The 13828-nt window shown below is 39.7% G+C and overlaps 2 protein-coding genes across 2 annotated transcripts; one reads left to right on the forward strand and one right to left on the reverse strand.

Moving 5' to 3' along the window:
- Positions 1 to 392: 392 nt before the first annotated feature.
- Positions 393 to 6229, reverse strand: LOC124266363 (carbohydrate deacetylase-like). Its single transcript, XM_046701177.1, has 5 exons — positions 5915 to 6229; positions 5265 to 5404; positions 4824 to 4923; positions 3606 to 3783; positions 393 to 3001 (listed from the first exon to the last, which is right to left on the reverse strand). The coding sequence occupies exons 1-5, from the start codon at positions 6081 to 6083 to the stop codon at positions 2698 to 2700; spliced, it is 891 nt and encodes a 296-aa protein (XP_046557133.1). The 5' UTR covers positions 6084 to 6229; the 3' UTR covers positions 393 to 2697.
- A 257-nt stretch (positions 6230 to 6486) lies between these two features.
- Positions 6487 to 11007, forward strand: LOC124266372 (pre-mRNA-splicing factor SPF27-like). Its single transcript, XM_046701186.1, has 3 exons — positions 6487 to 6714; positions 7394 to 7633; positions 8875 to 11007. The coding sequence occupies exons 1-3, from the start codon at positions 6511 to 6513 to the stop codon at positions 9061 to 9063; spliced, it is 633 nt and encodes a 210-aa protein (XP_046557142.1). The 5' UTR covers positions 6487 to 6510; the 3' UTR covers positions 9064 to 11007.
- The last annotated feature ends 2821 nt before the right edge of the window (positions 11008 to 13828 follow it).

Raw genomic sequence — 13828 nt, forward strand, 5'->3', positions numbered from 1 at the left:
GTGTGTATGTGTTGCTGCTTGTACTAGCCCAGACTGAAGCTGGTTTTATAGTGCTAGCCCACTGAGATACCATGCCGCAGTGAAGCATGAATACCCCACTCAGACACAGTATATTGACTCCGAGTTGACCAGTCCTTGTTGTACCCATTAATGCTGAGCGCCAGGCAGGGACCAACAAGTACCATATTTTGATGTCTTTTGGTATGACGCGGACGGGGACTGAACCCGCGACCTTCCTCCGGGTGGACGCTCTAACTACTACACCACGAAGGCGGTCCTCAAAATTATGAAAAATTTTCAAATGTGAACAAAACTAACTTTACAGACTTCAGTATGTAGTTTTGTTTATCCTTTAACTTTTACTTCTCTATAAAAGACAAAACATTATAACGTGATACTTCAGTGTATTTGGGTGAAATACAGCACATACATATATAAAATTTCATTTTTTCAAGACATCACTGTTTGCCTTTTCCTGACCTGGACATACACATTATTTTGCAACAATTAGCAGTAAAAATATTAACATTCACCACTAGATTCTATAACCATTAAAAAAAGACATTACATTTGCAACAATTAACCGTTATAAACATTTATCATAGCAAAAATAATTTTCAAAAATATTAATTTTAATCACAACAATAGGCAAAAATATACTTACATTTGTAACAATAGCACTTAACAAACTGAAGGTATGGAAACTGAAGCTGTGATGGAATGGGAAATAACTTTCTTGGGGGATTATTTGTTAAATGCAGAACCAAACAGAAACCATCACAGGTATCCAAATAACTAGAATGACATAATCTAGCACATTGCGATGGTTCCTTCAGTCACTGGGACACGCATACATGAATAACTGGTAAGAAATGAGATATAAATGTCAAGATGATATATTGCCACAAGTACACATTGTGAAAGTTAAAACACATTAAAAAGTTATGCTAGGATTGGTGAGAGTCGAATAAACGTATAAAGTTACCGGACAACACTTTACCATGGAACATAACAGCTATCACATTTAATGTTCATTATCCAAATGATTCAATCTGACTAGAATATATGCACATATATACTTGTAATGACATATACGAGTGAGAGGAGACACGCTTCTGTCTGCATTTTTCTTTCTCAATATGTTACTTTGATGAAAATGAGATAGATGTACTGAATATGGAATGAAGATCAGTATCGGACAGATCAGCATTCAATAGTGGGATAATTGTTGGGATTTTGTGTGGCACAGTTGTCTGTAGGCTGTGAGAGTTGTCTCCCTTATAAGCCTGCAAGGAACGTGGGTTCAATCCTGGATTTGCCCTGCTTGTATTACTTGTTTGCTCAGCACAATACCATGTTTGGAAGTTTCATCAAAGAGTAAGTATGTCAATGAGTTGCTTTTAATCATTTTCAAGTTATATCAGGCCAAAAGAAAAATATATGTCCGTTTCCTATAACATAGGGCAGGTGGGTCGATTTTATCTTTTTTTTAACTCTTTTTTTTTATTTTTTAGTAGCACCAGGTGGGCACCTGAGAAAGTCTTTAAGGATACCATATCACATTGTTACAATGCCTTGTGATGAAACATTGAAAGATTTCTGTATCAAATCATTATTCATGTTATTTATTTGCAGGTTTTGTCAGTGAGAGCCCATTATGCCAATTCAATGCAATCCATTTTAGCCCTACGTACACTGAAAAACATGAAAATATACTCAATTTGGATGAAAATTGATGAGTTGAAATGCACTCCAGTCATGAGTTTAAAAAGATTTAGGGTCAGTCGGGTAACCGGAAACAGACATATTTCTTGGGTCGGCTTCACTGCTTCATAAGGGAGGAAAGTGATGCAAGCCTCTCACATTAAACTCTTTGGTGAAACCTATTGGCATGGTGCTGACATCAGCATTCGAAATAGCTGCTGGCCCGCTGGCCAAATGCTAGCTGATTGTTAATCGGGCCAGTAATATATTGTTAAAGTTATCCCGGCTGGCTAGCTGAAAATCGCAGATAATTTGTTCTTTATGTAATGCACATGAATATAATTATCAGGGTGTTAAAATTCCGTCCGCAAAAGGTTTGTGATATTTATCATCTCATTGTCACACGAAGATCGGTATATAAAAAAATGTTAATAGCATTGCACAAAAGAGGTTAGGAACCATTACAATACAAATGTAACGTTTAACTTGATTGTGTTTGTTTGATATATATTGTTTTGAAGGGGCGGCAATAGCTTACCATCTTCGATTACTAAACATCACACCAATTCTGACCGATGTGCATTTTGATGTTGATATTTTGCAGGGCCAGTGAAGTATGATGGGTGCAAGCAACATTTTACTTAACTAGACCTCCTCCTTATGACGGACTTTTGTGACTTTTCAAAGTTAATTCATACACTGCCTAGAAACATCATCGTGACAAAACAGAACTTAAACAGGTCATAGGCTCCTGGTTTGCCAAAGGGAAGCAAATATGTACAGCAAATTGCAATGCAGTAGAAAACTGGGCCATCCATGGCCCTCCTAAACCGGTCATAGCTCCTGGTTTGTCAAAGGGAAGCAAATCTGCCCAAATTGTGATGTCATAGACAATTCAACTAAGAGATGAAGCCTGCATCACTTCAGACATTAATTCCACATACCATAATTTCAGACCTTGCTATTTTAAAACGTTGACAGTCCATTAGGGTTTCATTGCCAGCATTCACTAAAAGGCACCAGCTTTATCTGTTCCTGTGAGTAGAACGCCTGTAGAGATTTGTCACTAAGTACGTTTATTTCGTGTTCCCTTTCCTCTGATTGCGAGAAGTCATCGGGACCTGTGCCACACCCTCCCACCTCCCCGTTCATATACCCTGGGTGAACCATCAACTCACAAACGGAGTTATCTCCTCCTGAGTCAACAGACTCATATGCCTTAATTAGCCCGGTCTTGAGTCTGTCGACTGTCATGTCGTACCCCATGGTGCACAGTCCAAAGAAACAGTCGCTGACTCTGAAACAGGAAAGAAAACAAGTCTGTGACCTTTACTTCAGGGATGGAAACCATGACCAGTGTATTGTCATTATATTTATATCAACAGAACACATGAACTCAGCAACCAGTACATGTTCCTCATCTGCTTCAAATGAATATGGCTGCTGTGACGACCATATTGTTTATCAATCATACACATTTACGAGTTTAGGGCTAGTTATTTTCACTTGGAGCAAAAGTCATCAGTGCCAATTTCATTCGAGCTCAAGATATATTTCTTAAGCTAACAAGATGATTGAGTGAGTGAGTGAGTGAGTGAGTGAGTGAGTGAGTGAGTCAGTGAGTGAATGAGTGAGTGAGTGAGTGAGTGAGTGAGTGAGTGAGTGAGTGAGTGAGTGAGTGAGTGAGTGAGTGAGTGAGTGAGTGAGTGAGTGAGTGAGTGAGTGAGTGAGTGAGAGAGAGTAGTACAAACATATTCAGAATGTTAATTTAACAGTCAAATGTAACTTTTACATAAATTACTAAACAGAGGCACGCCATTCTGTAAAACAAATGATACATAAATGTAATTGGTCTGGTCGAGTGACAAAAGTCACATCTCTGAGGCAACATGCTATCTCACCTGATTCCATTCTGCCGGAACACTGGCAGACTCTGACGAGATAACTCTATGATCAGCTTGAAGGAATCAAAGTATTTGCTTGGGATCCAGTCACCAGACAGGATAACAGGGTCAATTGGCAGCCTCGTGCTCCTGATGCCGCGGGAACCCAGGGCCTCAGCAAAGGCCTTTCTTGTACCTTCAAAGTATAAGGTAAACTCACACAGTGATCTACACTTCCAGCTGTTATATGACAGCCTGTGTCTTACTCCTTGCAATAATACACAGCGTTCCTTGTGGTGAAGGGGCAGTGGGGTAGCCTAGCAGTTAAAATGTTCGCTCGACATGGGTACATTGTGTGAAGTCATTTCTGGTGTCCCCCATCCTAGATATTGCTGGAAAACTGCTAAAAGCAGAGTTAAACTAAACTCATTCTCACTTGTGGTGATGACATGTCACATCTCACAGAATCCATTCAACAAATTACATTTTTATGTATCTTTTTTAAACATCTACACGTCTAGGTAAAAATTTGCTGTAATATAAGGTATAAGAAATATTACACATAAGAAATGTTTATTCATTAGTGAGAAAGTAAAAACACTCCTTTTTTACAAAATTAATGAATATTTAATTCTAGTGATTGCAAATTAACACTGTGAATTAATGAAGGAATATGGTTCAATTCACTGATAAAGCAAGTGAATTGTAACAATACACACTCATAGGACATCAATAAAACAGTTCAAAATCTCAACCAAATGTAACTTACTCCTTAACATTAATAGGGGGGTGGGGTAGCCTAGTGGTTAAAGCGTTTGCTCGTCCTGCCAAAACCCCTGATTCGATTGACCACATAGGTATAATATGTGCAGCCCATTTCTAGCGTCCCCTGTAGTGATATTGCTTGCATATTGCTAAAAGCGTCATAAAACTAAACTCACTCACTCTTCAACAAAAAATGAGATTTCTCAGGGCTCGATTGAGTGCTTTGTTACTTGCACTGGTGCAACCCAATATTACAAAGTACAAGCTAGTTATTAGTGCAAGTCAATTTTTGTTTGGGTAAGCTTCTAAATAAAACATCTAAATTATTCAATAGCATATTTCTTTCATTACATATTGCCATTAAAGCAGTGCAGCTGGAATTTGGCTGGTGCAACTAGGTATTTATCTTAGGTTGCACCTGGTGCAATAGGTTATCATCTCTTAAATCGAGCCCTGTTTCTGTAAACCTACTAGGAAATATATGGGAATGCTGATGTCCATCAACATGAATCGGGGGATGTCCAACAAGTTCCTCAAACTTCGTCAGCTGTGCCTCCAACTCTACTTTCACCTTAAAGAAGATACTCAAGCATTATTGTTACATCAACATTCAACCATATCAACAGCATATCTTTTATTCCAGTGTGTCCTGTCAAGGTTATCATTTAAAGCTTGTTAAACACAAAGAATAGACATACTGTTTGACTATTGCACATGATATCTTTATTTTTTAGACATTCATTGACAGATTTATTCATACATTCTCTTGTTCAACATGGAACATTTTCCAGAAAAAGTGTTCTCATGTTTAGTTCCTCGGCTTAGTATTAGAAATAAATCATGTTTAGTTGATTATTTTGGTTAATAAAACTCTTTCACAAATATCTTCAGAACAATGATGAAGATCCTTACATCTTTAATGTCCAAATTTCCATCATTTGCAGCTTTCCAAAAACTTTGTTTCTCGAGAAATATTCCCTCTTTATCCACAAGGCTGCTTGACTTTGTTGCTTCAGAAACTGGAACTCCCTCAGAAATATTGAAATGTAGTCCTAATAAATAATTCAGAGGTGTATTATATTAAGTGTATTATTGTTATATCATCCAACTAATGTGTTACAGTCACAAAAGTATGTCGAAAAAGCGTGACATTGTACATTTAAGCATAAATTCAATGAGGTGAGCGGCCAAAGGATACAACAAGGACTGTGAATCCTGATATGATAAAAGACATAACTGTGTACAATGACTCTCCTGGCTACATACTGAAATAGGATTGGTAGGTTGGTTTGTAGTTAGGATTAAACACTTTACCCATATGGGGAATTGCACGTGTGTGTTTAACGGCCAATCACCACTCAATATGTGATAACTCTGTGGTTACTGACTAAAGGAGGGAAGATCAAAGGGATGCACTTCTTGGATGTAAAAAGAGTGTATGGTGCAGACAAACCAATGAACAACGTTAACATTAATCTGGGATTCGAACCCACGACCACAAGTATCAGCCATGCCAAACATACACAATTCTGCTAATTAAGAAACTGGCCAAAGTTATGTACCCATTGGTACGGAGTATTTCTTGCACATCATGACCCCGTGTTCTGCAGCAACTCCATTCACCATCAGGGAGGTGTGTGTGATAGCACCCTTTCGGAAACAGTGCACAAGTCCTTCATTTCTCTCTTTGCTGTACCCTAAGTCGTCACCAGTTATTACTAGAAGTTTCATATTGCATGCACTCGCTTCAATATACTGCTTGGGTGGTATTTTGTTCTCAAAAGATAATCAAAGAAACACTGGCCTTGACCTGTTAAAGTATAAACAAGATAAAGTTCCAGTCCGATGAGAGCTTTTATCAGTGTTTTTCGGAGTTACTCCCCTTGTTTACTCTCCCTTGAGTAAAAGTAGAAAAGTACTTTCGTAAAAATATGGATTGTAAAACGAATCTCATCTTTTGAAAGAACCCAATTTCATTCAATGCCCAGAGATAGTATCAAGCAACAACCCATCACTAACATTTTTGTGTCATATATGACATGCAATGTTATCTTACAATGCAATTTTATAATGTAAAAACCTTCATGTTTCATTTTATGTATTGGTTCTATTGTGGATACCGGTTTTAAATAAACCCACGCACATTGTAGTTTTCAAAATGGCTGGAGAAGTTGTTGTAGATGCTTTGCCGTATTTTGATCATGGCTATGACGAGCCCGGTGTACGAGAAGCAGCGATTGCTTTGGTAGAAGAAGAGACACGGCGATACAGACCAACTAAAAACTATCTTGACTATCTACCGCCACCAAATTACATCGCATTTGAAACAGAAATGATGAAAAATGAATTCGAACGTTTGCAGGTGTGTATAAGTTCCTAAATCATTATTTGCAAGCCAATAAAACTAAAAAAGACCAATTCATAATAGCTATTTTGGAATGGAACCTTTGACTTTCAAATGGCTAAATTTGACACCCATTTGACGAACCTCCGGGTAAAACATGGTAAAACATTTGCGGAGTTTAATGACTTTTAAGTTCTATGACGAGATTAGGGGAACGCGAAGTGATCACAGATTACTGGGAGAACACATGTTGTCAATGTCATGTAACTATGTACAAAATTATGTTTTTTATCAGTATCCATGTCAGGGCCAGTATGTTTATGTCTATTTCTTATTAGAATCAGTTGACTTTCTGTTGTCAAACCGACCCGACATCAAATTCACCTGAATATTTTCAACACAGATTGTATCAAATACGCAAAACTCCAGCATATTAAACATGCAGACTTCAAGGGCAAGGGAAAAAACATTTATATCTATGCCTGGGTCTTTGTCATCACCCTAAATATGAATACCATGGAAGACCTGCAATATTTTTAGCTTTCTTCCCTCACACATCAAGCACACACACCGTGATATGACAGAAATGATGGCCAAAGTAGTATTAAAACAACTCATTCCCTGAAACACCCAAGCACCCCCATTTAAACAGTGGTCAGGTATGGAGATGTTGACAATATTATTTATTTTGTTATAGGCTCGTCTTCCAATGGAAATGATGAACATGAAACGGTATGAACTACCGACCCCAGCAGCAGGTAAAATGACTGACATATCTGCATGGACAGAATGTCTGGAGAACTCCCAGGCCCAGCTGGAGCACCAAGCTTTGAGAATCCTCAACCTTGATCTCATGCAGGAGTACGGCTCCAGCGCCTGGAAGATGTACAATGGTGTATTGTCACAAATGTTGGATCAAGCTCAGAAGCAACTCCAGGTGAGCACAGCTTGAATAAGAGGGAAAGTTCAGAAATTGACCTATAATAACTTAAGGATATGTACTGCTTAAAAGAAGTTAAGGCCCATCCAAATATTTTATGTTATTATAGTTAATTTTTCACTGCAGTGCATGATTGAGAGAGTACCAGGTAATTAGGACAGTGTAATATCTAATAGTGATTTAAGATGATTTATAATTATTTACAAAGTTTAGTTTAGGAACATTTTTTTAGCTCAGGCCATAGTGCTGTTGGCTCCCTGAGAAATGCACAAAAAAAATGAAGTCTCCACAGTTGTGGTGTAAGACAGCCTTGCGTGTTATATGTTCAAGTAATGATCACCTTATCAATGATGTTGTCGATGGACTATTACTGACATGAGTATTTTTAGTTACCTGAGTTCGTGCTGTCATTTGTCTGTCACAATGTTCATGATATGAAACAATCGCTCAGCAAGCATATACAAGGAACAGTGGGGGTGAATCAGAAAATTGAAGACAAGAGCCAAACCTTACATTGTTTAATAACATGGTGAAAAAAATAACCATAATCTTTGTTATTTTGAATGAACAAAACCATCATTTTATGACTAGATAGAAATGATGGTATTATAATCGAAATACTGAATTTTGGGATTGTATTATGGTATACCGAACAGAAGGCAAAATACTGCGGTTCTATTAATACCATGGTATACCATTTCAACCCTAAGGAATAGTCTACTCTCAAGTTTGTGGTAACATGGGGGTCCAGTTTATCATTGTTTATAGGATCAATATATTTCATACCTGAAGTGTCAGTTACATGCAGTCTACACCATGATGTCCAATCGTGATTTTTTTTATTCATTGCTTTACTGGGGCAGTAGGGTAGCCAAGTGGTTAAAGTGTTGGCTCGTTGCGCCGAAGACCTGGGTTCGATTCTGCACATGGGTATCCTGTGTGAAGCCTATTTCTGGTGTCCCCCGCAGTGATATTGCTAAAAGCGGCATAAAACCACACTCACTCACACACTCATAGCTTTACTGCATCCCACAGGGCTTGCATTGTTATCCTTGGCGTCTATTTACTGTTTACGTATATACACTTAGCATTCATTTACTGCTTAAGCAGTGTTAAGTGCGTACAGAACACAATATTTGAATCCAGTAAATTTATGAAACATGACAGTGTAGCACAATGTAATTGAATTGTTACACCATAAACAATGGATTAAGATATTTGTCTCCTGCATGTTCCAGGACCTGCGTAAGAAGATCCAGGAGATCAACTGGCAGCGCAAGAACGAGCAGAGTGTGGCCGGCAGCAAACTGGAGCAGCTAGAGTCAAGCTGGGTGGGCCTGGTCAGTAAGAACTACGAGATTGAGCGAGCATGTGCCGAGGTCGAGAAGGAGATCCAGGAGATACAGCAGAGGCAAGGAAAGAGATGATGACCTCGACTTGTGCAGGACATTTATTGAGGTGGCATAAACAAACTTTGTTGAACAAGAATGACAAAACCTTAGGTGGAAACAGCATCAGGTCACTGTGCCGAAATACCTACGATGATGTGAAGAATATATATGGAGGAGATGAGAATTTGTGATTATTTGAAGGATGTTGTATCTCAAAGGGATTGTTCATGGGTTCTTCACTGTCCAGTTAACGATTCCAGGTTGATGTATTCATTTTGCTCATAATTTTATTCATCCATCATTTGTGCTTTTCGTACATGTCATTTCGTCCTCAGTCCAGTTGTACAAAGCAGTGTTCGTGCTACAGTGATCGTAACTTTAGCATAGACAATAGCTGTAATGTTAAGATCTCTTTGTGCAGGTGGACCCTGGAGCATGATTACATTACATCTGAGAGTTCTTTCATAATATCTCCTGGTATACATCTTGTCATGAAAAACAAAAATCCAATAAAATTCCAAATCTGGTGGCCAAAGTTTAGCTGTACATGGGTAGTGAGTGAGTGTGTGTAGTTTTACGTCACTTTTAGCAATATTCCAGCAAAATCGTGGTGGGGGACACCAGAAATGGGCTTCACACATTGTACCCATGTGGGGAATCGAACCCGGGTCTTCAGCGTGACGAATGAACGCTGTAACCATCAGGCTACCCCACCACCCCGTGTATGGGTAGTACTCACAGGTCAACATAAACTGGATATCTGCTTGAAATACCTGCTCATCATTTCTCTGTATTGCATTTACTTACAAGTTTCAGTTTAACAAGGCATGTCATGAATAACAACTTCTTTATTATACATGGGCAGTGGGGTAGGTTAGTGGTTAAAGTGTTAAATTGTCGCATGAAAAAACTCTGCTCGATTCTCCACAATGTGCGCACAATGTGTGAAGGCCCTTTTGGTTGTCCTTGCCATGATATTGCTGGAATATGGCAAAAACAAAACATGCCAAAAGCAGCATAGAGCCTTACTCACTCAATCACTTTTTTATGCTTACGCATTGCTTGAGCAGGAAGTCAAATCCTTGAAATTGTTTATCTGTAATGAAGAAATAAAGAGCTGTCATACCATGGACATGTCATCGGTTCCCAATTGCGCAGATCGATGCTCATGCTGTTGATCACTGGATTGTCTGGTCCAGATTCGATTATTTACAGACCGCCGCCATATAGCTGGAATATTGCTGGGTGTGGCATAAAACTAAACTCACTCACTAATGATACCATGGTTACTTCATATATTTTGGGTGGTTGTATACAATTACACTTTAAGTAAAAAAAACATACAGAATGTGAACATTTGCTATACATACACAATGGCGCCTTGTCCATTATTTGTCATGCCAAAGACCCAGGTTTGATTTAATGGCAAGTACATTGTGTGAAACCCATTCCTGGTTTTGATATTGCTGGTATATTGCTAAAAACAGCATAAAATCACTCTCACTCACTCACAGTTTACGATGTTGATCTGCACATAATCAGATCTGGATGAGACAATCCAGTGATTAATATCAATAACCTCCAGCTGTGTAACTAACCTGTCAATCACCCTGACCATTCACATTTCAATGGGTTTTTTTCACTATGTGCTCAGTGGCCTCACAAGAACAAGGGGTCACAAATTGGTCTCTGTGACTTAACTTATCATTGAACAACTCACTCACTCACTCACTTGGATCAGAGTGATTTGATTTTTAATCAGTTGCTGTAATAATGCTGACAAGGCATAACATCCCATGGGCATTAAGCTGTTTCCATGGTATTTGAAGTTTCAGTATGTGATGAGTTGTGGCAAGTGGAAGTATCATGGACATGATACATTCATCATATTTTTCATTATTTAACACATGGCTATGCAATAAATATAAATGGTTGCATTTGTTCATTATGCGAATGTCACAATAAACATGATAAAACCAAGTTTTCAATGTGTGCATTCATGTTTTCAGCAGATAATATTTAGTGCACCCGTGAAGAGACAGGATAGAATTGGTCTTCAGCAACCAATGCTTGTTGTAAGAGGTGACTAACAGGATCGAGTGGTCAGGCTCGCTGACTTGGTTGACACATGTTCCCTCTTACAACAAACTGGGTTGCTGAAGATAACTGGCAACCTGAGATGCAGGCATTGTACCACTGTAATGCATCGTCTGTTTACGATTTTGCAGCTTCAGCGAAACTGCGGACATGTATCACAAAACAAATGTATGGTCAATCATTCCTATGTGGCATATAGGGCGATGGTGCTGCCTAGAAGAACTCTTTGCATTCTTAACACATGGTGTGACTGATCCAAACAGTAACATTTCACTATTTGGATGATGAAATATATCTTTTACAACTAACCATAACGAGATCGGGTGGTCAGACTCGCTGACTTGGTTGACACATGTCATCGATTCCCAATTGCGCAGATCGATGCTCATGCTGTTGATCACTGGATTATCTGGTCCAGTCTCGATTATTAACAGACCGCCGCCATATAGCTGGGATACTGCTGAATGCGGCGTAAAATTAGACTCACTAACCATAAATCTTGTTGGTTGTATTTCTTGAAAGTATTAAAAATAACCCTTTGAACGACGGATATATCTCACACATTGCAACAAATGAAGATTTTATAGTCGCGACCATTCTGGGTGGACTTAGCACTCATTGATTTTGGGCGGCCGTCTTGCATTTTTCGGAAAATGGGCCCAAAACATCGGGCACATCCCCAAAATATGTTTTATCATGATGTTGCCTAGCACTGTGCAAGGTGTTCTGCTTTAATCCAGCGGGGAAAAGCCACGTAGTGTTAGAAACGGAAATCCTTGATTTTTAGCGGCCATCGTGGACTTTTCGGAAAATGGGCCCAATAAATTGGGCACACCCCCAAAATATGTTTTATCATGATATTCCCCAGCACTTTGCAAAGTTTTATGCTTTAGTCTAGCGTGTCTAAAAATTGGATCTAAGCCACCGCACTAATATAGATTTCAGAACGAATACTTGAGAATAGAAATTTCCACTGGTTGATATCTGGTCAGATAAGAGTATACACAGTGACACATTTCACTTAGTCACTCTTGATCCACATCTGCATAAAAAAAACGTCAACTGATACGCGGTCAGGGCCGATCCAGAATTCATGATAGATGACCCACTGTGTATGTAGACGTGACTCATAATGGAAACCGGAGTGAAATCCTAAACACCCAGTTTCGTATTGTTTGTATCTGGGGTAGAAACAGTTTAATCTGACTAGGACAGAGCTGATGTAAGACTAATGGTGTATGTTACATAGCCAGCTTTAACCAAACTGGGTTTGGTGTTCATCGGTGTCCACCGGTAATTGTGGGTTTGGTGTCCATTTTGTGTCTTGTGTTGATTGGAGGTCCCGTCCTATTGTGGGTCTGGGGTCAACTTGAGGTCCCGTCCTATTGTGCTATCACCAGGTGGTCCCATCCTGTTGTGTAGGTCTTGTTAAATAGACACCGTGTCCTATTGTGGATCTGGTGTCAACAGAAGGCCAGCGTCTATTGAGCTCTATTGTAGATCCAATTCTGTTGCAAGTGGTCCGGTTCTATAGTGCCTGTAAGTCTCGTGAGGCGCTACTTCCTCTACTAAGCTGGCTAGCTATTCTCGAAACTTCTTAAGCCCTACGAACGTCTTAAGCCCATTCTTAACACATTGGCTACGATCAAAGTTAAGAATTCTTAAGGCTACGCACGTTTCGAGAATAATGACCCTCCCGGTTCCCAGCTCCCATTTTGCGATATGCGAGACGGGGCCGAGCTTACTTCCGGTACCACATTTCCGATGACAAGCGTATATTCAAGAACATGGCTAGCTATTCTCGGAACGTTCGTAGCCCTACGAACTTCTTAAGCCCATTCTTAACACATTGGCTACGATCAAAGTTAAGAAGTCTTAGGGCTGTGAACCTTTCGAGAATACGTTCTGGTTCCAAATTGCGCGACCACCAGATAGGACTTTTCTAGTCCGGATCAAGTGTACAACCATGCTTGGCTGTCACAGCTATTGACAGTTGTAATATTTGGCTGATTTGGGTATGGTTAGACGGATCCTGCAATGCTTATCGGTTCATTACTGTCGACCGACAACCATGAGACAATTCGAACAGGTATGAAACGTTGTTTGCCACCGGTAGTCCTGAGGTCTCGCGAAGTGCCGCGACCTACTTACGAGCCCTATTGTTGTCCCCGACTACTGGAACAGCAGGATTTATTATGGCCTGGTCAGTTTAACTGTCATGAGGTCTGTGTCCCGATCCACAATGCGGTCGTAGCGCTACGGCTCCGTAATCCTAACGTGCGCTATAGAGTTACGACAGGTCGAAACGTTACGAACGCCTTGTGGATCCGGACCCAGAAGTCTACTGGAACGGTCTTATATTTCTATTTTTCTATTCGGTTATCTATGGGGTCCCAGTGTTCATGAAGACCGTGGATGAAGTGGGGCAGTAACATCTGGTGGAGGTCGCCGTGATATTGCTAAAAACGGCGTGAAACCAAAACTCACTCACTCTGGTGGAGGTCAAGCGTTCATTAGAGGTCCAGCGTCTTTAGAGATCCAGTTGTGGCAATAAATAGGAGCACGTGACTATTTCCACAAAGGTCCAGCATCCACTGTGCCCACGACTCAATTGCGAAAGAGTGAAATCTGTGCGTGTTATGTTTGCGTGACCTCTGTTTAAGATCGGGTGTATGTGAGATGTTCAAGAGCGAATGGTTCACTG

The sequence above is a fragment of the Haliotis rubra genome, unplaced genomic scaffold (assembly GCF_003918875.1).
Source record: "Haliotis rubra isolate DU_JTF1 unplaced genomic scaffold, ASM391887v1 Scf100, whole genome shotgun sequence".
In the NCBI taxonomy this organism is placed as follows: domain Eukaryota; kingdom Metazoa; phylum Mollusca; class Gastropoda; order Lepetellida; family Haliotidae; genus Haliotis; species Haliotis rubra.